This window comes from Salvelinus namaycush, chromosome 32 (assembly GCF_016432855.1).
Source record: "Salvelinus namaycush isolate Seneca chromosome 32, SaNama_1.0, whole genome shotgun sequence".
Lineage (NCBI taxonomy): Eukaryota > Metazoa > Chordata > Actinopteri > Salmoniformes > Salmonidae > Salvelinus > Salvelinus namaycush.
In genome coordinates, this window is record NC_052338.1 from 22,499,771 (window position 1) to 22,524,969 (window position 25,199).

The 25,199-nt window shown below is 44.5% G+C and overlaps 1 protein-coding gene across 1 annotated transcript in view; it reads left to right on the top strand.

Annotated features, from left to right (window-relative positions):
- LOC120027058 (CUB and sushi domain-containing protein 3-like) overlaps nt 1–25,199 on the top strand; it is a 704,521-nt gene that overhangs the window by 432,829 nt on the left and 246,493 nt on the right. Inside the window, exon 21 of the mRNA XM_038971903.1 lies at nt 1,591–1,779. Coding sequence (XP_038827831.1) covers nt 1,591–1,779 — 189 coding nt within the window. The remainder of the gene's footprint in view (nt 1–1,590; nt 1,780–25,199) is intronic.

The following is a 25,199-nucleotide window of genomic DNA, read 5'->3' on the forward strand; positions in this document are numbered from 1 at the left end:
AAAATTTCCAGTGTTGGATAGCCATAGCCAGCCAACTAACATAACATCCCTCTTTGTTTGAGCCGGGTGTTTGAGTAGGCTAAACTAGCTAGCTACATTCGCTAGCTAAGTAAGTGAAAGCAACAAAAAAAACTACTAAATATAGCTCTCTCTCACTCACTCGCTTCTCCATTTTTGAGGAAATGAATTTGTACAAACTGTTAAAATATTGTCTTTCTCTTTGAGTCAACTACTCACCACATTGTATACACTGCAGTGATAGCTAGCTGTAGCTTATGCTTTCAGTAATATATTCATTCTCTGATCCTTTGATTGGGTGGAACACATGTCAGTTCATGCTGCAGGAACTCTGATAGCAGTTGTCATGATTACTGTGTAAGTCTATGGAAGGGGGTGAGCTCCACGAGCCACCTAGGTTTTGTATTAAAGTCAATGTACCCAGAGGAGGACAGAAACTAGCTGTCCTGCGGCTACACCCTGGCACTACCCTACGGTGATGTTGAGGCTACTGTAGACCTTCATTGAAAAACAGTGTGTTTCAATAAATGATTTGGTGACGTTAATATATTTACTATACTTTTATCTAAAAAGGATAACTTTTTTAATTTCACTGAGGAGGATGGTCCTCCACTTCTTCCTCTGAGGAGCCTCCACTGTTAGAGTGATGGCCATTTGTTTGTTTTGCTCCTACTTTTTACCGCCCACACACACACACACACCTGCATACACACACCTGCATACACACACCTGCATACACACACCTGCATACACACACACACACACACACACACACACACACACACACACACACACACACACACACACACACACACACACACACACACACACACACATTACATACTGTAGAAACACATGAAGTATAGGCCTATCTGTGCACATTAAACAGTAATTAAAAACAGATTCCCACTAGGACCATCTGATATTGGAATATAGGGCTTTTTAACACAACAAAGCCAAATACTGTAAAATAACAGAAAGTATTGATGTACCGCTAATGTGTGTTATTGAACTACAAACATCTTATACCTCAAAATACATCTGCAAGTAATCTCATCTTTGATTTTCCTACACAGTAAAAAAAAAGCCTGGTTTGAAAGGCCTTCGATTTGTTTGAAGCTCAAACTCGGGGCTCGGTTTAGATAATCTGATATCATTCAGAGGAAATGGTTCCAGAAACTATTCACCCTGTTCAGATGAAAAAAATCTCCAAGTACCACCGGCCCTCGTGTTTTATTTTTCTCTGCCGTACTTATTAATTAACTTGCCACAACTTCTCTTCCTGTTCTTTACAACTTGGAGTAGCCTATGTACTGCATTCAGTCAAGCCCTGTTGAAGTGAATGTATATTAAAGGTGACTACGCTGTTTCAAAGGTTTTCATTGACATTTTATTAACACTTTATTATGCACTGGAATGTCAATTACATTATTGATCTTGTTTATGTGACATGTTTCATCTCCTTGTTCTTTGGAGTACAAACATATGTATGCTCTGCATTCAAACAAACCCTCATTGAATGTACATGATCCAAAAGTTTGACATGACACCATTTCTCTCCTCCTTCTTCAGAGTACAATTTGGAGCCATGTGAGGACCCGGGGATGCCACAGTTCGGCCAGAGGAACGGCTACAGCTTTGGCATCGGGGACACCCTGACGTTCTCTTGCAACATGGGCTACCGGCTAGAGGGGGTGCCAGAGGTCATCTGCCTGGGAGGGGGGAGGCGCATGTGGAGCGCACCTCTGCCAAGGTGTGTGGGTACGTGGTCACCTGTTTTCATTCCCTTACAACTATTGTTACAATGCTTGTGGTTGATATGATTTTATTTTATATCTAATTAAAGTGATTCTCAGTGATGGGCTTTCTGAAAACCTTACTGTCAAAATCCTTTTGAGAGGAATTATTGAGGAAACAAAGACGGAGGTAGCAAGGATTTGACAGATAGTAAGGTTTCCAGACAAAGCCTTGCGCCTGCATGTTTAGTCTTAGCTAAGTGGCATCACACCTGATTCAGCTAATTGATTGATCTTCAAACAACAACTTGATTAGCTGAATCAGGTGTTTCACTGCTGAGCTGGGACAAAATCTGCAGTACTCTGGCTCTCCAGGGGCATGGTTGAGGATCACTGGTCTATATTGTTCACCATGGACGTGTCCTTGCTTGTTGAGCTCTGAGCACTGAGAAGGAGTAGGGAGGGCCTACACTCTTAAAACATACAGGTTCCAGTTAAAACCAAATAAGTTTCTTCAGAGCGATCACATAGGGGAGCCATTTTAGGTTCTCCGAAGAACATTAAATGGGATGGTTATATCCATGAGTGTTAATTTAACTCTTTACAGTGTTACTCGAACTCTTGAATCAACACTAGAAATGTTACACTGAAAAATCAACACTAGTTAACACCAATGTGTTGTATGCTATGAAAGGGACACATCTGAAGGCTTCCATACATTTATTTTTTTATTATTATTATATATATTTTCGTATATATTTTATATATATTATTATATATATACCAATTTTCGTGGTATCCAATCGCTAGTAATTACTATCTTGTCTCATCGCTACAACTCCCGTACGGGCTCGGGAGAGACGAAGGTCGAAAGCCATGCATCCTCCGAAGCACAACCCAACCAAGCCGCACTGCTTCTTAACACAGCGCGCCTCCAACCCGGAAGCCAGCCGCACCAATGCGTCGGAGGAAACACCGTGTACCTGGCCCCCTTGGTTAGCGCGCACTGCGCCCGGCCCGCCACAGGAGTCGCTGGAGCGCGATGAGACAAGGATATCCCTACCGGCCAAACCCTCCCTAACCCGGACGACGCTATGCCAATTGTGCGTCGCCCCACGGACCTCCCGGTTGCGGCCGGCTGCGACAGAGCCTGTGCGCGAACCCAGAGACTCTGGTGGCGCAGCTAGCACTGCGATGCAGTGCCCTAGACCACTGCGCCACCCGGGAGGCCCCTGCTTCCATACATTTCAATAACCTTTTAGAATTCTGAAGAACCGTCGATGCTACGTCAAGGACCCCCCACTTAACTCAAAGGTTCTTTGTCAGGCAAGAGTTTTCCAAAGAACCTTAACAGCTGAGGAAGAACCATTTAAGAACCTTTGGTGTTGGGTACTCTGTTTAAGATATGCCACAGTAAACCCGAAGAAACACGCAGAGACAGACAGTCAGGCGGACAGGGAGGCAGGCACACAGCTAGATACATAGAGCCCTGTGTCTGTGTCTGGCTTTCTTGATCCGTCTACATCAAACCCAATCTGCCCCTTGTCCTCTGTCCCTGTAGGGGAGTGTCTCTGTGTATCACTAACAAGCTGGGAGAGGTCAGATGGGTTGTCAACAAGGCTAATGCAAAGAGACTAGCATGACTGTATGCTGTTTAATAGAGATACTGTGGAGTGAGCTATGAATCTCACTGTCACAATGTACCAAGCAAACCCCAGTCTGCTACACCACCTATGCAGTGGGGTACCCAGACCTTGGTTCATTGGTATTTTTCTTTAAAGTAGTTTAGCTCCACTTAATTGAGCCATGGAATCATCCCAGAAGTGCACATTCCACCCATCTGGCACTCCAGGCAGGCTCAATCAATCATTCAAAAGTATTTGATAACAAATTATATTTGAACCCAGGTATTTCCCCAGTCTCCTCCTCCTCAAATGAGGTTTCTAGCGCTCTTGTTCCCCCACCAAACCTGCCTCTTCCTGTTTCTACAGTACTTACCGCGGCGTCCTCCCTGGTATGACACCAGCTGCTCGAGGAGAATAGTGATTTACAATTCATGCTGTCATGTGGAGATGTTCCTGGATTGTATCTCTCCGTGCATTCTGCCACACGGAGTAAAAGGAATCCAGCAACCGCTAAACATCCATCAAATCCCAGATGTGTCTGAATAAAACACTATCCGCTGGAATTTATCCACACATGTATAATGTCCGGGCCCTAACTGCTGGGCATAAACAGATTAGTAATTATAATAATGGAGAACTTTTCAGATTTTTCCAACGGAGCCCAAAAATAAAATAATTCACGGCTGGGAAGGTCACCAGTAATTTTTCATATTAATTGAAAAAATAATGATATGCATTTGTCAACGCTGTGTGTGCGTGTCGTTTGTTTACTTGCCTTGTTTCTGTCGTTTCATTTTTCATGGTGTTCATTGGTGCCAGATCTGTAATCTTGAGAGTGACTAGAAAAACAAGGCCGCTAATTTGTGTTTTGGCATGACTTTTCAAAATGCCATCAGGTATACTATACGCTTCAGGCGTAGAGTACACAGTGGGCAGTGACAAAAACAAGAATCTGTGCACAGAATACTTTTTGGGATGGTCTATATCCTGGAGGTTTAGCCTTTTATCATCAATACAGTGAGCAATGTAAGCTTTTTGGGAGGCTCAAGGAGTGTGGGATGTGGATTAAAAACCTACAGTGTATGAATCATGTGTGGCAGACAAGCAGTAACACAAGCATCAAGTTTCCCAGCCATCTATCACAAACACCAATTTCTGTATTCACCCCAAAACAAAATTAGTAAATTGTTTAAAAAAATATGTACACCATGCCCTCTGCATTCATGAACGTCCAGTTCCTCTTGGCAGCACTGTATATACCGTACAATCCATGCTGTGTGTACATTTTTTACATCTAAAATTACAAATCAAACCAACTTTATAAGAAATGTACAGATGTAGGATCTAAATTTGACTCCTCTTTTCCTGCACATAATCCACATAATAATTTACATTTCCTGTTGCTGCAGGATTATTTTCCTGCTGTGGCAAACTGACTCAGATTAAGATCCCATATCTGTATCCAACTGTGATGCTTTTACCAAATCGACACATCTGTACTTTCCTTCTCTCTTCAGTTTAATGATATTCTTCGAGATGAATCTCTCCTGACTGTAAAATGTGTTTCCGCTTCCAATCTGTCTGTTATAGGCACATTCATCACAGCAGGTGGCATTTATGAGGGATGCCATGCCCCTTCCACAGGGTGCAATAACAGTCACGTGATCGCATATTACACACCCTTTTCGTATAAGGCGAGAGCGTAAAATGTGTCTCCATTTGTTCATTGTTGTCACTAACATCTGACACCTGTTAGAATGGGTGGCAACAAGAATCGGTGCATCACTGTTATAGGCTAGGTTGGTGGATGTGTAATACATTTCCAGTTGAAGTCGGAAGTTTACATACAGTTAGGTTGGAGTCATTAAAATTAGTTTTTCAACCACTCCCCAAATTTCTTGTTAACAAACTATAGTGTTGGCAAGTCGGTTAGGACATCTACTTTGTGCATGACACAAGTAATCTTTCCAACAATTGTTTACAGACAGATTATTTCACTTATAATTCACTGCATCACAATTCCAGTGGGTCAGAAGTTCACATACACTAAGTTGACTGTGCCTTTAAACAGCTTGGAAAATTCCAGAAAATGATGTAATGGCTTTAGAAGCTTCTGATAGGCTAATTGACATCATTTTGTCAATTGGAGGTGTACCTGTGAATGTATTTCAAGGCCTACGTTCAAACTCAGTGCCTCTTTGCTTGACATCATGGGAAAATCAAAAGAAATCAGCCAAGACCTCAGACAAACATTGTAGACCTCCACAAGTCTGGTTCATCCTTGGGAGCAATTTCCGAACACCTGAAGGTACCACGTTCATCTATACAAGCAATAGTACGCAAGTATAAACACCATGGGACAACGCAGCCGTCATACCGCTCAGGAAGGAGATGCGTTCTGTCTCCTATGGATGAATGTACTTTGGTGCGAAAAGTGCAAATCAATCCCAGAACAATAGCAAAGGACCTTGTGAAGATGCTGGAGGAAACAGGTACAAAAGTATCTATATCCACAGTAAACCGAGTCCTATATCGACACAACCTGAAAGGCCGCTCAGACAACTTCCGGTGAAATTGGAGGACGCACAATTCAAATAAATAATCATAAAAATTATGGATATTAAACATTTAGGTGCATACAAGTGTCTTATATTGGTTAAAAGCTTAAAGTCTTGTTCATCTAACTACATTGTCCAATTTACAATAGGCTTTACAGCGAAAGCATGCCATGCGATGTTTGAGCATGCCATGTTTGAGGACGGCGCCCCACATCAAAATATTTTTCAACCAGCACAGGCTTCATAAAATCACAAATAGCGATTAAATATTCACTTACTTTTTGAAAATCTTCCTCTGATTTGCAATCCAAAGGGTCCCAGCTACAACATGCATTGTCGTTTTGTTAGATAAAATCCTTCTTTATATCCCAAAAAGTCTGTTTAGTTGGCGCCATCGATTTAAGTAATCCACGCATTCAACATGCAGAGAAAGGAATCCAAAAAGCTAATGCTAAACTTTGTTAAAACAAGTCAAAATACATTTCTATTTAATCCTCAGGTACCCTAAAATGTAATTAAACTATAATATTTCATAAGGAAAGAAGTATGTTCAATAGAAAAGCAAAATAAGCAGGTGCGTGTCCTCTTCGTCGCGCGCACAGACTGATTTCCAACTCTGATTCCCAGTACTAAAACTCTAAATTCTTCCTCGTTTGGGAAGAAACAAGCCTGAAACCTTGAACAAATACTGTTGACATCTAGTGGAAGCCATAGGAATTGCTATCTGGGAGCTGGATTTGGATATGACCCTATACATTCCGTTGGAAGAGCATGGGCGATCAAAGATTTATTTTTTCCAGTTGGTTTCTCTTTGGATTTTCTCCTACCATATCAGTTGTGTTTTAGTCTCATACATTATTTTAACATTTCTACAAACTTCAAAGTGTTTTCTATCCAATGGTACCAATTATATGCATTTCCTGGCTTCTGGGCCTGAGTAACAGGCAGTTTACTTTGGGCACATCAGTCAGACAGGAAGTGGAGAAAAATAGACCCTAGTCTGAAGAAGATTTATTAATGTGATCATTTTTCCAGGAATTTATTTTTAGAGGAATTGATGAGCCCTCTGATAGACATGGAGTAAACATTTAAGATATGGGCTGCGTCCCAAATGGGTGGTGCCATTAGACGCACCCATCGGTTTGGATAATGGCATTGAGTGTAAGTCTTAGAACACAGACAACAACAATAGACTACTGGTGAATAGAAGGATGCAGGTCCTCTGGAATAAAGCAATAGAGCCCTAAAGTCTGAGTCCCAAATGCACCCTATTCCCTTTATAGTGCTCTACTTTTGACCAGAGCCCTATGGGGCTCTATATAGGGAATAGGGAGCCACTTTAGTGGCATTCTCTGTGTCCCGTGTGGCTCAGTTGGTAGAGCATGGCGCTTGCAACGCCAGGGTTGTGGATTCAATTCCCACGGGGGGACCAGGGTTCAATTCCCACGGGGGGACCAGGGTTCAATTCCCACGGGGGGACCAGGATGAATATGTATGAACTTACCAATTTGTAAGTCGCTCTGGATAAGAGCGTCTGCTAAATGACTTAAATGTAAATGTATAATGAGGATATCATTTTTTTACTGCTAGCGTACGGCTCCAAAACAAACAAACTAACGAGATAGCCATTTTGGGCCTCATTAGAGAAACCTTCGTCTTGACAACACCACAGATAAGAGAAAGAAGTGACTTGTGTGTTTTGGGGATAGAGAGGAAAGAATGTTGTTTTATTAGATTGAGGTCGATGTCGATCATTTTGCATTGGCCCTAAGGGTGTTATGTACAGGTAACTTCCAAAATAAAGGAAACTACAATATAAAGTAGGGAGGTGGGCCATCACAATCCGCCAGAACAGCTTCAATGTGCCTTGGCATAGATTCTACAACTGTCTGGAACTCTATTGGAGGGATGTGACACCATTATTTTTGCAGTTACCTGTACGTGATAAGCAAAGAGAGAAAGGCCTGAGGGGATATAGATTTTAATAATAGATCTACACATTTTGACAAACTGTGACAGTTTGTCCCATCAGCATTCCACATGGGGTATAGTGTAGACACCAATATTCTCAAATCAAAATGGCCGCCGCATATTTGTCACAAACCAGATATTTCAACTGGTTATATTTGTTGTTTCTCTTTATCCTCTGTGTGCTTTGAAATATCAGTGCTGTGACAGCATGGGTGCTATTGATTCCTACTGTGGTTCCTACTGTGAAGCCTCTCCTATTGAAATGCAATATGAAACATTTCATCTTTACTAGCCATTGGATATTCACATATTCATCGTGGGTAAAGAGACACCATTTTGATAAACATTGCTCTGAGGCAGATTGGTATCTCAGTGTTTTAGTTCTGACTCAATCAACACAGTTTATTATGACACACACTCACACACACACACACATATTGCCGTCTCATGATCCAATGACTTGTACAGTGAGTATTATCAATTATTAATATAAAGGTATCAATCCCACACTCCTTTTCTCTTCCTAAAGAAGTCAAAGGGTTGATTGCTTGCTATAAAAGCAGGAGGAATATATTGGAGAGAACAGCAGCAGCCTCAAATGGCCAACAGTGGGTTTCAGAATGCTCAGCTCATTGTTCTGTTGTTGTACCAAATACCCCATATAATAACCTACACAGAGATGAACATAATCATTAGCATAGATATTAAAACAATATTTTGACTGTGAATTGGGTCTGAATTTTGATACATTGCTGGGGTTCTTTTTCACCGGCAGGGGACATCCCTCCCTGCAGTTTATTTTATGACTGTGGTTCTGTTCCAAAAGCCACCATATTCCCTACATAGTTGCACTACTTTTGACCAGAGCCCTATGAGCCGTGGTGAAAAGTATTGCACTACATAGGGAAAAGGGTGGCTTTTGAGACGCAACCAATGACTCACTGTGATATGGATCGTGTCTGTTCCATCAACTGGTTAATATGCGTTAGCACATCTCTGAGGATGCTGAATACATTTTCCCTTCCATTAGATTAAGTCTAAAGGTGTTCACTCTTTTTGTTCCTGGAATACAGAGACACCAGTAGTCACAATACTATGTTTCCTACCAGTTAAAATGTTAAGTACATTAAAACTACACAGGTCATACCCTTATTGTTACCGTATAATAATGGCTATAAAATATAATTTCATTTATTGCATTTATTTGTTAGGGACAATGTATATCAATCAACATTTCTGGTAATGTGCCAGCTGGCTAGTTTTCAACTGTAGTCCCTGGGAAGGTAGATAAAAGCATTTATACTTAGAACACAATGTTTGTTAAAATCAACTAATGAAATCTGATAGTTTTGGACACTTCTGTCTCAGAGATCAGTGCAGCGACAGGTGCATGGTATCCAGCTGCTGGGATGAAGAGCCAGAACAGACACAGTGGTTTGTTTCCCTGTCTAAAGCCAAAGAGAAGAGAGAGAGAGACAGTACCTTAACTGCTGAGTTGCCTGCAGTGTGGTGATGGCTTAAAGAGGATCCTCCACACTCCATCTCTTAATGGCATCGCTTCATCATCGTCTGTAGGCTCCAACAGAGCATACCCCCCCCCCCCCCTTCTTCCATCTTTCGTTCCCTCTATCTCTCTCTGTCTCGCTCTCTGTCTCTCTCTCTCTGTCTCTCTCTCTCTCTGTCTCTCTCTCTCTCTCTCTCTCTCTCTCTCTCTCTCTCTCTCTCTCTCTCTCGCGCTCTCGCTCTCGCTCTCGCTCTCGCTCTCTCTCTCTCGCTCTCTCTCTCTCTCTCTCTCGCTCTCTCTCGCTCTCATGCATCCCAGTGCCCAATTAATTTCACTTCCACCAAACGGCAAAAGATGACTATCTGCATTACAGACCTTAGATACGTGCACTACAGTGTACATGTGTGTGCATGCGTGCGTGTGTGTGTGTGCGAGTGAACGGTGAAGAGCAAAAAATGAAAAATAACATGAACATGACGCACCTTATCTTTAGTGGCGATGGCGCCAGCAGTGACACTCTACTCATATCTCCCATGATCCTCCCCTTCAACTTGCTCCGTCCTGTTATTCTTCTGGACACAGGGTGTGTTTGCCACAATGGGACTGTCCCCTTATCTTCTCTTGACACTCCCAGATGATAAAAGAGGAAGGGGAAGTTAATACACAGACTGTGTCCCAAATCACACCCTATTATCCCTATAGTGCACTACTTTTGGGCCCTGGTGCACTAAAGAAAGAATAGGGTGGTATTTGGGAGGCAGCATGTGTGGAGTAGAGTAGAGTGTCATCCAGGGTGGTCACTGTGGAGAGACTCCAGGGGGTTGGTGATGTACAGGGAGATACAGGATATGACTGATAGGGTTGAGTGGACTGAATGGGCCTAGAGACCCGGGGGCAGATCTATAGATGACGCCATGAATGGTGAAGTTCAAGTTCAGCGACACATACCCTTTGTAATTAGAACACACACATACACACACATGCAGCTTTGCTGGCTTGGCCAACCATATATGAGCCTAGCCGAGCATGTAAGCGTGACATTTTTACAGGATGTTTTTAGGGGGCAGAGCATTTTAACTCAGACCACCAACATGCTCTGGGTTTGCAGTATGCACATGCTCCTCCCTCCTCCCAGTCCATGCCCCTCCCTCCTCCCAGTCCATGCTCCTCCCTCCTCCCAGTCCATGCTCCTCCCTTCTCCCAGTCCATGCTCCTCACAGTCCGTGCTCCTTCCTCCTCCCAGTCCATGCTCCTCCCTTCTCCCAGTCCATGCTCCTCCCAGTCCATGCTCCTCCCTTCTCCCAGTCCATGCTCCTCCCAGTCCATACTCCTCCCTCCTCCCAGCCCATGCTCCTCCCTCCTCCCAGTCCATGCTCCTCCCTCCTCCCAGTCCATGCTCCTCCCTCCTCCCAGTCCATGCTCCTGCTTCCTCCCAGTCCATGCTCCTCCCAGTCCATGCTCCTCCCTCCTCCCACACCATGCTCCTGCTTCCTCCCAGTCCATGCTCCTCCCCTCCCAGTCTCTGCCCATTTTATCTTTGAACAATGATGCAGTAAAAGCATGGCACTCAATAGTGTAATCAGTGTAATCAGGTCAGATTGAATTAAGGCAAGGAGTTCCTTCCTTCTTTATTATTGTAAATGTCAATATGTTTTTCTGTTTGATATTCCATCAAGCCCAGTCCGGGGGGAAATAGAGCTTTAGTATTTTGCTCTGATGACGTCAGCTAGGCTGTGCCTCTCTCTCTTTCTCACTCTCTCTTAGCATTAAGCAATTGGATTTTAATTTGGGAGTAAATGGATAACAGAGGATTTTCATTGATTAACATTAGGCAAAAAAAGTGTTGCTCCGGTTTAATGCAACATCCAGGAGTCACACTGTGGGAATTTTGGAAAGGAGGGAGAGAAGAGGGGGATACCTAGTCAGATGTAGAAATTAATTAATTAATTAATTTTACCTTTATTTAACTAGGCAAGTCAGTTAAGAACACTTTTTTTTCAATGACAGCCTAGGAACTGTGGGTTAACTGCCTTGGTCAGGGGCAGAACAACAGATTTTTACCTTGTCATCTCAGGGATTTGATCTTGCAACCTTTCAGTTACTAGTCCAATGCTCTAACCACTAGGCTACCTGCCGCCCCAGTTGAATGCCTTCAACTGAAATGTATCTTCCGCATTTAACTCAACCCCTGAATCAGAGAGGTGCGGGGGGCTGCCTTTAGGAGAGGCGAGGAAGAGTGATATATGTACTGTGTAGATCTCAGATTGGGATTTCTGTACACAGGAGTGTCGGTAAAGTGTGGTTAAAGCTTTGTTGGTGTTGTCTATCCATTTACAGTGTCAAGCCAAAGTAGAAAAAGTCAAAAACAACTTGAATCCATTGTTCTTTTGGGATCCTCTAAAGCTTTTTGTAGTCTTTGAACAAACATACTGTATCAGGTGGGAAGATTTGTGAGCAGGTTGGGTTTTTGTTTCCTATGTATTTGTGATTATATAAAGCCTATTCACACCAACCGACAGACACGTAGGCAAACACTCATGCATGCATACACACACACAAACACCCTCTCTCCCTCTCTGAAGTGAGAACAGGTGGCTGTGTGTAAATAATTGGAATTGCACTTGAGAATTCCGTTTGTCTGATTATCTGTCTGAGTAATTTTAGCTTTTGACCTAAACTGCACTGCATTGCAGATTCCTTTCCACCTCTCTTTTGTTTCCCTCGGCTCACAAGTTCATATTCCATCATAAAGCAATTTCGGGAACGTTTCGCCTGTGTCACTCGCTGCTGCATTTACAATGGATTTGTTTCCCCACCTTACTCACATTTTCTAATGTGCTTGTTTCCTTGTTTACAGGAGCACTAGTTCCCTTTGTTGTCGGGCTGAAATCCATCATAACCCATGGTGTTGCCTCAGATTTGTATTACTAAGGGACCAGGCTCTCTGTGCAAGCTACAGGGGTTGGGGTTTACACACTACAATGAAAGTAGTCTTGTCTAAGCCAAAACGGTCCGTAAGGCCGGAGCCTATGTCCTGTTTCTGTATTGCTAAGCAGCTTGATGTTCAAGTACACCACCGTCACGTGTGCTCCCTCGCCGGCCTCTAGGTCACCAGGCTGCTCGTTATGGCGCGCACCTGTCATCATCGTTACACGCACATGCGTGTCATCACTCACCTGGACTCCATCACTTCCTTGATTACCTGCCCTATATGTGTCACTCCCTTTGGGTCCTCATTGTTTCTGTTTCCTGTCTGTGCGTTGTTCATGTGTCTTGTTTTGTATTATGTTTCATTTATTTATTAAAACACTCGCTCCCTGAACTTCCCGACTCTCAGCGCACATCGTTACAACCACCTGGACAGGAAGCTAGTCTATCGCAGGGCCTTACCCCAAATCCATCTCATTAATGCTGAGAGCCAAGCAATTCTTTTAGTATAAACTGTGTTAAACAATAAACAGGTTGTTTCCAGAATGAACTGTTTCCATTTTGGTAGACGTGGCTGCAATCATTTTGTGTATGCCCATGGCTTGTAATGTCATCTGAAAACATAGGATTTTGATCAAATGCCCCAAAAAACATTCTGGATGATTGATGTTGATTGTTTTGTTTTGGCCAAAATGTCCATTATACCTGTAAGTCCATGTGTCACGTTCCTGACCTGTTTTCCATTGTTTTTGTATGTGTTTAGTTGGTCAGGGCGTGAGTTGGGGTGGGCATTCTATGTTATGTGTTTCTATGTTGGGTTAAATGTGTTGCCTGATATGGTTCTCAATTAAAGGCAGGTGTTTGACGTTTCCTCTGATTGAGAACCATATTAAGGTAGGCTGTTCTCACTGTTTGTTTGTGGGTGATTGTCTTCCGTGTCTGTGTATGTCGCACCACACGGGACTGTTTCGTTTTCGTTCGTGTATGTAGTCTGTTCCTGTTCGTGCGTTCTTCGTGTTATTATGTAAGTTCGTTTGTTCAGGTCTGTTGACTTCGTTTATTGTTTTGTAGTTTGTTCAAGTGTTCATAGTGTTTCGTCTTGTTATAATAAATCATTATGTCTACATACCTCGCTGCGTGTTGGTCCGATCCATGCTCCTCCTCGTCTGAGGAGGAGAACGACTTCGACGACCGTTACACCATGGGAGATAGGAAGAATGTAACTGCAGTCACACCTTATGATGACTGACCTGTGTCTTTTTGTGTGTACTGTGGCTGGTTCCTTTCTCTCATAGCAGCACACTAATGCTTGAAGGGACAAGAGAAATAGCTTCAGTCAGGATTCAGGACACATCTTTTGTGTGTCAAGAAATTACGTAAAGAAATAACATGAGTCTTTATTGCAGACCAGCTGTACGGTTGGGTCCTATCTCATTGCCTTACAAGGCACAGCGTAGCTGGTCAAAGGAAACCACCTCCGCTCAGAAAGGACCTATTATTAGCTACTTCCTCAGAACCATTTCAGGCAGGTTATCATCTGAAAATGTGCGCTCTGTCACAAACATGTTCCATATAGCTACCACACTACAGTGGTAGGCTTGATTACCAACAACGACGAGACTGCCTACAGGGAGGAAGTGAGGGCCCTCGGAGTGTGGTGTCAGGAAAACAACCTCTCACTCAACAAAACAAAGGAGATGATCATGGACTTCAGGAAACAGCAGAGGGAGCGCCCTCTTATCCACATCGAAGGGACAGCAGCGGAGAAGGTGGAAAGTTTTAAGTTCCTCGGCGTACACATCACGGACAAACTGAAATGGTCCCCACACACAGACAGCGTGGTGAAGAAGAAACAACAGCGCCTCTTCAACCTCAGGAGGCTGAAGAAATGTGGCTTGTCACCAAAAACACTCACAAACTTTTATAGATGCACATTCGAGAGCATCCTGTCGGGCTGTATCACCGCCTGGTATGGCAACTGCTCCGCCCACAACCGTAAGGCTCTCCAGAGGGTAGTGAGGTCTGCACAACGTATCACCGAGGGCAAACTACCTGCCCTCCAGGACACCTACAGCACCCGATGTCAAAAAGATCATCAAGGACAACAACCACCCGAGCCACTGCCTATTCACCCCGCTAACATCCAGAAGGCGAGGTCAGTACAGGTGCATCAAAGCTGGGACCAAGAGACTGAAAAACAGCTTCTATCTCAAGGCCATCAGACTGTTAAACAGCCATCACTAACATTGAGTGGCTGCTGCCAACATACTGACTTGAATCTCTAGCCACTTTAATAATTAAAAATTGGATGTAATAAATGTATCACTAGTCACTTTAAACAATGCCACTTTATATAATGTTTACAATCCCTACATTACTCATCTCATATGTATATACTGTACTCTATACCATCTACTGCATCTTGCCTATGCCGCTCAGCCCTCGCTCATCCATATATTTATTTGTACATATTCTTATTCATTCCTTTACACTTGTGTGTATAAGGTAGTTGTTGTGAAATTGTTTGATTACTTGTTAGATATTACTGCACGGTCGGAACTAGAAGGACAAGCATTTCGCTACATTTGTATTAACATCTGCTAACCATGTGTATGTGACAAATAACATTTGATTTGATTTGATTTATAGTATTGATGGCTGTTAAAAAGTAAACACACCTCATTCCCACCTAGCTTTTCAATTGTATTAGTCGTATGTACGGGAAACACATGGTATACACTGTTCAATGAAATGCTTACTTCTCGACAATGCAACAACAATAAGAAATTGATAAAAGCCGAGAGTGTAATGTTACCTGGCTGGCTGTGCGGTGCTGATTAAAACCTATAGTATAATGTTACCTGGCTGGCTGTGGGGCACTGATTAAAACCTACAATGTAATGTTACCTGGCTGGCTGTGGGGCACTGATTAAAACCTACAGTATAATGTTACCTGGCTGGCTGTGGGGCACTGATTAAAACCTACAATGTAATGTTACCTGGCAGGCTGTGGGGCCCTGATTAAAGCCGACAGTGTAATGTTACCTGGCTGGCTGTGGGGCCCTGATTAAAACCTACAGTATAATGTTACATGGCTGGCTGTGGGGCCCTGATTGAAACCTTCAGTATAATGTTACCTGGCTGGCTGTGAGGCCCTGATTATAACCTACAGTATAATGTTACCTGGCTGGCTGTGGGGCCCTGATTAAAGCCGACAGTGTAATGTTACCTGGCTGGCTGTGGGGCCCTGATTATAACCTACAGTATAATGTTACCTGGCTGGCTGTGGGGCCCTGATTATAACCTACAGTATAATGTTACCTGGCTGGCTGTGGGGCCCTGATTAAAACATACAGTGTAATGTTACCTGGCTGGCTGTGGGGCCCTGATTAAAACCTACAGTATAATGTTACCTGGCTGGCTGTGGGGCCCTGATTATAACCTACAGTATAATGTTACCTGGCTGGCTGTGGGGCCCTGATTAAAACCTACAGTATAATGTTACCTTGCTGGCTCTGGGGCCCTGATTATAACCTACAGTATAATGTTACCTGGCTGGCTGTGGGGCCCTGATTAAAACCTACAGTATAATGTTACCTGGCTGGCTGTAGGGCCCTGATTAAAACCTACAGTATAATGTTTCCTGGCTGGCTTTGGGGCCCTGATTATAACCTACAGTATAATGTTACCTGGCTGGCTGTGGGGCCCTGATTATAACCTACAGTATAATGTTACCTGGCTGGCTGTGGGGCCCTGATTATAACCTACAGTATAATGTTACCTGGCTGGCTGTGGGGCCCTGATTAAAACCTACAGTATAATGTTACCTGGCTGGCTGTGGGGCCCTGATTTTAACCTATAGTATAATGTTACCTGGCTGCTGTGGGGCCTTGATTTAAACCCACTGTATAATGTTACCTGGCTGGCTGTGGGGCCCTGATTATAACCTACAGTATAATGTTACCTGGCTGGCTGTGGGGCCCTGATTATAACCTACAGTATAATGTTACCTGGCTGGCTGTGGGGCCCTGATTATAACCTACAGTATAATGTTACCTGGCTGGCTGTGGGGCCCTGATTAAAACCTACAGTATAATGTTACCTGGCTGTGGGGCCCTGATTAAAACCTACAGTATAATGTTACCTGGCTGTGGGGCCTTGATTATAACCTACAGTATAATGTTACCTGGCTGGCTGTGGGGCCCTGATTAAAACCTACAGTATAATGTTACCTGGCTGTGGGGCCCTGATTAAAACCTACAGTATAATGTTACCTGGCTGGCTGTGGGGCCCTGATTAAAGCCGACAGTATAATGTTACCTCGTTGGCTGTGGGGTCCTGATTAAAACCTACAGTATAATGTTACCTGGCTGGCTGTGGGGCCCTGATTAAAACCTACAGTATAATGTTACCTGGCTGGCTGTGGGGCCCTGATTTAAACCTACAGTATAATGTTACCTGGCTGGCTGTGGGGCCCTGATTAAAACCTACAGTATAATGTTACCTGGTTGGCTGTGGGCGGCTGATTAAAACATACAGTATAATGTTACCTGGCTGGCTGTGGGGCCCTGATTATAACCTACAGTATAATGTTACCTGGCTGTGGGGCCCTGATTATAACCTACAGTATAATGTTACCTGGCTGGCTGTGGGGCCCTGATTAAAACCTACAGTATAATGTTACCTGGCTGTGGGGCCCTGATTATAACCTACAGTATAATGTTACCTGGCTGGCTGTGGGGCCCTGATTAAAACCTACAGTATAATGTTACCTGGCTGTGGGGCCCTGATTAAAACCTACAGTATAATGTTACCTGGCTGGCTGTGGGGCCCTGATTAAAGCCGACAGTATAATGTTACCTCGTTGGCTGTGGGGTCCTGATTAAAACCTACAGTATAATGTTACCTGGCTGGCTGTGGGGCCCTGATTAAAACCTACAGTATAATGTTACCTGGCTGGCTGTGGGGCCCTGATTAAAACCTACAGTATAATGTTACCTGGTTGGCTGTGGGCGGCTGATTAAAACATACAGTATAATGTTACCTGGCTGGCTGTGGGGCCCTGATTATAACCTACAGTATAATGTTACCTGGCTGGCTGTGGGGCCCTGATTATAACCTACAGTATATTGTTACCTGGCTGGCTGTGGGGCCCTGATTATAACCTACAGTATAATGTTACCTGACTGACTGTGGGGCTCTGATTATAACCTACAGTATAATGTTACCTCGTTGGCTGTGGGGCCCTGATTAAAACCTACAGTATAATGTTACCTGGTTGGCTGTGGGCGGCTGATTAAAACATACAGTATAATGTTACCTGGCTGGCTGTGGGGCCCTGATTATAACCTACAGTATAATGTTACCTGGCTGGCTGTGGGGCCCTGATTATAACCTACAGTATATTGTTACCTGGCTGGCTGTGGGGCCCTGATTATAACCTACAGTATAATGTTACCTGACTGACTGTGGGGCTCTGATTATAACCTACAGTATAATGTTACCTGGCTGGCTGTGGGGCCCTGATTATAACCTACAGTATAATGTTACCTGGCTGGCTGTGGGGCCCTGATTATAACCTACAGTATAATGTTACCTGGCTGGCTGTGGGGCCCTGATTATAACCTACAGTATAATGTTACCTGGCTGGCTGTGGGGCCCTGATTATAACCTACAGTATAATGTTACCTGGCTGGCTGTGGGGCCCTGATTAAAACCTACAGTATAATGTTACCTGGCTGGCTGTGGGGCCCTGATTATAACCTACAGTATAATGTTACCTGGCTGGCTGTGGGGCCCTGATTATAACCTACAGTATAATGTTACCTGGCTGGCTGTGGGGCCCTGATTAAAGCCGACAGTATAATGTTACCTGGCTGGCTGTGGGGCCCTGATTATAACCTACAGTATAATGTTACCTGGCTGGCTGTTGGGCCCTGATTAAAACATACAGTATAATGTTTCCTGGCTGGCTGTGGGGCCCTGATTAAAACCTAAGGTATAATGTTACCTGGCTGGCTGTGGGGCCCTGATTAAAACCTACAGTATAATGTTACCTGGCTGGCGGTGGGGGGCTGATTAAAACCTACAGTATAATGTTACCTGGCTGGCTGTGGGGCCCTGATTATAACCTACAGTATAATGTTACCTGGCTGGCTGTGGGGCCCTGATTAAAGCCGATAGTATAATGTTACCTTGCTGTCTGTGGGGCCCTGATTTAAACCTACAGTATAATGTTACCTGGTTGGCTGTGGGGGGCTGATTAAAATCTACAGCGTAATGTTACCTGGCTGGCTGTGGGGCCCTGATTATAACCTACAGTATAATGTTACCTGGCTGGCTGTGGGGCCCTGATTAAAGCCGACAGTATAATGTTACCTGGCTGGCTGTGGGGTCCTGATTAAAACCTACAGTATATTGTTACCTGGCTGGCTTTGGGGCCCTGATTAAAACATACAGTATAATGTCACCTGGCTGGCCGTGGGGTGCTGATTAAAACCTACAGTATAATGTTACCTGGCTGGCTGTGGGGCCCTGATTAAAACCTACAGTATAATGTTACCTGGCTGGCTGTGGGGCCCTGATTATAACCTACAGTATAATGTTACCTGGCTGATTGTGGGGCTCTGATTATAACCTACAGTATAATGTTACCTCGTTGGCTGTGGGGGGCTGATTAAAACATACAGTATAATGTTACCTGGCTGGCTGTGGGGCCCTGATTAAAACCTACAGTATAATGTTACCTGGCTGGCTGTGGGGCCCTGATTATAACCTACAGTATAATGTTACCTGGCTGGCTGTGGGGCCCTGATTATAACCTACAGTATAATGTTACCTGGCTGGCTGTGGGGCCCTGATTAAAGCCGACAGTATAATGTTACCTGGCTGGCTGTGGGGCCCTGATTATAACCTACAGTATAATGTTACCTGGCTGGCTGTTGGGCCCTGATTAAAACATACAGTATAATGTTTCCTGGCTGGCTGTGGGGCCCTGATTAAAACCTAAGGTATAATGTTACCTGGCTGGCTGTGGGGCCCTGATTAAAACCTACAGTATAATGTTACCTGGCTGGCGGTGGGGGGCTGATTAAAACCTACAGTATAATGTTACCTGGCTGGCTGTGGGGCCCTGATTATAACCTACAGTATAATGTTACCTGGCTGGCTGTGGGGCCCTGATTAAAGCCGATAGTATAATGTTACCTTGCTGTCTGTGGGGCCCTGATTTAAACCTACAGTATAATGTTACCTGGTTGGCTGTGGGGGGCTGATTAAAATCTACAGCGTAATGTTACCTGGCTGGCTGTGGGGTCCTGATTATAACCTACAGTATAATGTTACCTCGTTGGCTGTGGGGCTCTGATTAAAACCTACAGTATAATGTTACCTGGCTGGCTGTGGGCGGCTGATTAAAACCTACAGCGTAATGTTACCTGGCTGGCTGTGGGCGGCTGATTAAAACCGATAGTATAATGTTACCTTGCTGTCTGTGGGGCCCTGATTTAAACCTACAGTATAATGTTACCTGGTTGGCTGTGGGGGGCTGATTAAAATCTACAGCGTAATGTTACCTGGCTGGCTGTGGGGCCCTGATTATAACCTACAGTATAATGTTACCTGGTTGGCTGTGGGGCTCTGATTAAAACCTACAGTATAATGTTACCTGGCTGGCTGTGGGCGGCTGATTAAAACCTACAGCGTAATGTTACCTGGCTGGCTGTGGGCGGCTGATTAAAACCGATAGTATAATGTTACCTTGCTGTCTGTGGGGCCCTGATTAAAACCTACAGTATAATGTTACCTGGCTGGCTGTGGGGCCCTGATTAAAACCTACAGTATAATGTTACCTGGCTGGCTGTGGGGCCCTGATTATAACCTACAGTATAATGTTACCTGGCTGGCTGTGGGGTCCTGATTAAAACCTACAGTATAATGTTACCTGGCTGGCTGTGGGGCCCTGATTAAAACCTACAGTATAATGTTACCTGGCTGGCTGTGGGGCCCTGATTAAAACCTACAGTATATTGTTACCTGGCTGGCTGTGGGGCCCTGATTAAATCCGACAGTATAATGTTACCTGGCTGTCTGTGGGGGCTGATTAAAACCTACAGTATAATGTTACCTGGCTGGCTGTGGGGGGCTGAATAAAACCTACAGTATAATGTTACCTCGTTGGCTGTGGGGCCCTGATTAAAACCTACAGTATAATGTTACCTGGCTGGCTGTGGGGGGCTGAATAAAACCTACAGTATAATGTTACCTCGTTGGCTGTGGGGCGCTGATTAAAACCTACAGTATAATGTTACCTTGCTGTCTGTGGGACCCTGATTTAAACCTACAGTATAATGTTACCTGGTTGGCTGTGCGGGGCTGATTAAAATCTACAGCGTAATGTTACCTGGCTGGCTGTGGGGTCCTGATTAAAACCTACAGTATAATGTTACCTGGCTGGCGTTGGGGCCCTGATTAAAACCTACAGTATAATGTCACCTGGCTGGCCGTGGGGTGCTGATTAAAACCTACAGTATAATGTTACCTCGTTGGCTGTGGGGCCCTGATTAAAACCTACAGTATAATGTTACCTGGCTGGCTGTGGGGCCCTGATTATAACCTACAGTATAATGTTACCTGGCTGGCTGTGGGGCCCTGATTTATAACCTACAGTATAATGTTACCTGGCTGGCTGTGGGGCCCTGATTATAACCTACAGTATAATGTTACCTGGCTAGCTGTGGGGCCCTGATTATAACCTACAGTATATTGTTACCTGGCTGGCTGTGGGGCCCTGATTATAACCTACAGTATAATGTTACCTGGCTGACTGTGGGGCTCTGATTATAACCTACAGTATAATGTTACCTCGTTGGCTGTGGGGCTCTGATTATAACCTACAGTATAATGTTACCTCGTTGGCTGTGGGGGGCTGATTAAAACATACAGTATAATGTTACCTGGCTGGCTGTTGGGCCCTGATTAAAACCTACAGTATAATGTTACCTGGCTGATTGTGGGGCCCTGATTATAACCTACAGTATAATGTTACCTGGCTGGCTGTGGGGCCCTGATTATAACCTACAGTATAATGTTACCTGGCTGGCTGTGGGGCCCTGATTATAACCTACAGTATAATGTTACCTGGCTGGCTGTGGGGCCCTGATTATAACCTACAGTATAATGTTACCTGGCTGGCTGTGGGGCCCTGATTAAAGCCGACAGTATAATGTTACCTGGCTGGCTGTTGGGCCCTGATTAAAACATACAGTATAATGTTTCCTGGCTGGCTGTGGGGCCCTGATTAAAACCTAAGGTATAATGTTACCTGGCTGGCTGTGGGGCCCTGATTAAAACCTACAGTATAATGTTACCTGGCTGGCTGTGGGGCCCTGATTAAAGCCGATAGTATAATGTTACCTGGCTGGCTGTGGGGGGCTGATTAAAACCTACAGTATAATGTTACCTGGTTGGCTGTGGGGCCCTGATTAAAATCTACAGTCTAAGGTTACCTCGTTGGCTGTGGAGCGCTGATTTAAACCTACAGTATAATGTTACCTTGCTGTCTGTGGGGGCCTGATTTAAACCTACAGTATAATGTTACCTGGTTGGCTGTGGGGGGCTGATTAAAATCTACAGCGTAATGTTACCTGGCTGGCTGTGGGGTCCTGATTAAAACCTACAATATATTGTTACCTGGCTGGCTGTGGGGCCCTGATTAAAACATACAGTATAATGTCACCTGGCTGGCCGTGGGGTGCTGATTAAAACCTACAGTATAATGTTACCTGGCTGGCTGTGGGGCCCTGATTAAAACCTACAGTATAATGTTACCTGGCTGGCTGTGGGGCCCTGATTAAAGCCGACAGTATAATGTTACCTGGCTGTCTGTGGGGGGCTGATTAAAACGTACAGTATAATGTTACCTGGCTGGCTGTGGGGGGCTGAATAAAACCTACAGTATAATGTTACCTCGTTGGCTGTGGGGCCCTGATTAAAACCTACAGTATAATGTTACCTGGCTGGCTGTGGGGGGCTGAATAAAACCTACAGTATAATGTTACCTGGCTGGCTGTGGGGGGCTGAATAAAACCTACAGTATAATGTTACCTCGTTGGCTGTGGGGCCCTGATTAAAACCTACAGTATAATGTTACCTGGCTGGCTGTGGGGGGCTGAATAAAACCTACAGTATAATGTTACCTCGTTGGCTGTGGGGCCCTGATTAAAACCTACAGTATAATGTTACCTGGCTGGCTGTGGGGGGCTGAATAAAACCTACAGTATAATGTTACCTGGCTGGCTGTGGGGCCCTGATTATAACCTACAGTATAATGTTACCTGGCTGGCTGTGGGGCCCTGATTATAACCTACAGTATAATGTTACCTGGCTGGCTGTGGGGGGCTGAATAAAACCTACAGTATAATGTTACCTCGTTGGCTGTGGGGCCCTGATTAAAACCTACAGTATAATGTTACCTGGCTGGCTGTGGGGGGCTGAATAAAACCTACAGTATAATGTTACCTGGCTGGCTGTGGGGGGCTATAATGTTACCTGGCTGGCTGTTGGGCCCTGATTAAAACTACAGTATAATGTTTCCTGGCTGGCTGTGGGGCCCTGATTAAAACCTAAGTATAATGTTACCTGGCTGGCTGTGGGGCCCTGATTAAAACCTACAGTATAATGTTACCTGGCTGGCGTGGGGGGCTGATTAAACTACAGTATAATGTTACCTGCTGGCTGTGGGCCCTGATTATAACCTACAGTATAATGTTACCTGCTGGCTGTGGGGCCCTGATTAAACCGATAGTATAATGTTACCTGCTGTCTGTGGGGCCCTGATTTAAACCTACAGTATAATGTTACCTGGTTGGCTGTGGGGGGCTGATTAAATCTACAGCGTAAATGTTACCTGGCTGGCTGTGGGCCCTGATTATAAACCTACAGTATAATGTTACCTGGCTGGCTGGGGGGCCCTGATTAACTACAGTATAATGTTACCTGGCTGGCTGTGGGGTCCTGATTAAAACCTACAGTATATGTTACCTGGCTGGCTTTGGGGCCCTGATTAAAACTACAGTATAATGTCACTGGTGGCCGTGGGTGCTGATTAAAACCTACAGTATAATGTTACCTGGCGGCTGTTGGGCCCTGATTAAAACCTACAGTATAATGTTACCTGGCTGGCTGTGTGGCCTGATTATAAACACCAGTATATGTTACCTGGCTGTGTGGGGCTTGATTATAAACCTACAGTATAATGTTACCTCGTTGCTGTGGGGGGTGATTAAAACTACAGTATAATGTACCTGGCTGGCTGTGGGGCCCTGATTAAAACTACAGTATAATGTTACTGGCTGGCTGTGGGCCCTGATTATAACCTACAGTATAATGTACCTGGCTGGCTGTGGGGCCTGATTATAACCTACAGTATAATGTTACCTGGCTGGCTGTGGGGCCCTGATTAAAACCTACAGTATAATGTTACCTGGCTGGCTGTGGGCCCTGATTAAACCTACAGTATAATGTTACCTGGCTGGCTGTGGGCCCTGATTAAAACATACAGTATAATGTTTCCTGGCTGGCTGTGGGGCCTGATTAAAAACTAAGTATAATGTTACCTGGCTGGCTGTGGGGCCCTGATTAAAACTACAGTATAATGTTACCTGGCTGGCGTGGGGGGGCTGATTAAAACCTACAGTATAATGTTACCTGGCTGGCTGTGGGCCCTGATTATAACCTACAGTATAATGTTACCTGGCTGGCTGTGGGGCCCTGATTAAACCATAGTATAATGTTACCTTGCTGTCTGTGGGGCCTGATTAAAACCTACAGTATAATGTTACCTGGTGGTGTGGGGGCTGATTAAAATCTACAGGTAATGTTACCTGGCTGGCTGTGGGGCTGATTATAACCTACAGTATAATGTTACGGCTGGCTGTGGGGCTTGATTAAAACCTACAGTATAATGTTACCTGGCTGGCTGTGGGGGCTGATTAAAACCTACAGGTAATGTTACCTGGCTGGCGTGGGGCCTGATTAAAACCACAGTATAATTTACCTGCTGCTGTGGGGCCCTGATTTAAACCTACAGTATAATGTTACCTGGCTGGCTGTGGGGGGCTGATTAAAACTACAGGTAATGTTACCTGGCTGGCTGTGGGCCCTGATTAAACCTACAGTATAATGTTACCTGGTGGCTGTGGGGCTCTGATTAAAACCACAGTATAATGTTACCTGGCGGCTGTGGGGCTGATTAAAACCTACAGCGTAATGTTACCTGGCTGGCTGTGGGCGGTGATTAAAACTACAGATAGATAATGTTACCTTGCTGTCTGTGGGGCCCTGATTTAAACCTACAGTATAATGTTACCTGGCTGGCTGGGGCCCTGATTAAAACCTACAGTATAATGTTACCTGGTGGCTGTGGGGCCCTGATTTAACCTACAGTATAATGTACCTGGCTGGCTGTGGGGTCCTGATTAAAAAACTACAGTATAATGTTACCTGGCTGGCTGTGGGGCCCTGATTAAAACCTACAGTATAATGTACCTGCTGGCTGTGGGGCCTGATAAAACTACAGTATATTGGTACTCAGTATAATGTTACCTGGCTGGCTTGGGGGTCCTGATTAAAACCTACAGTATAATGTTACCTGGTTGGCTGTGGGCGGCTGATTAAAACCTACAGTATAATGTAACCTGGCTGGCTGTGGGGTCCTGATTAAAACCTACAGTATAATGTTACCTGGTTGGCTGTGGGCGGCTGATTAAAACCTACAGTATAATGTAACCTGGCTGGCTGTGGGTTCCTGATTAAAACCTACAGTATAATGTTACCTGGCTGGCTGTGGGGCCCTGATTAA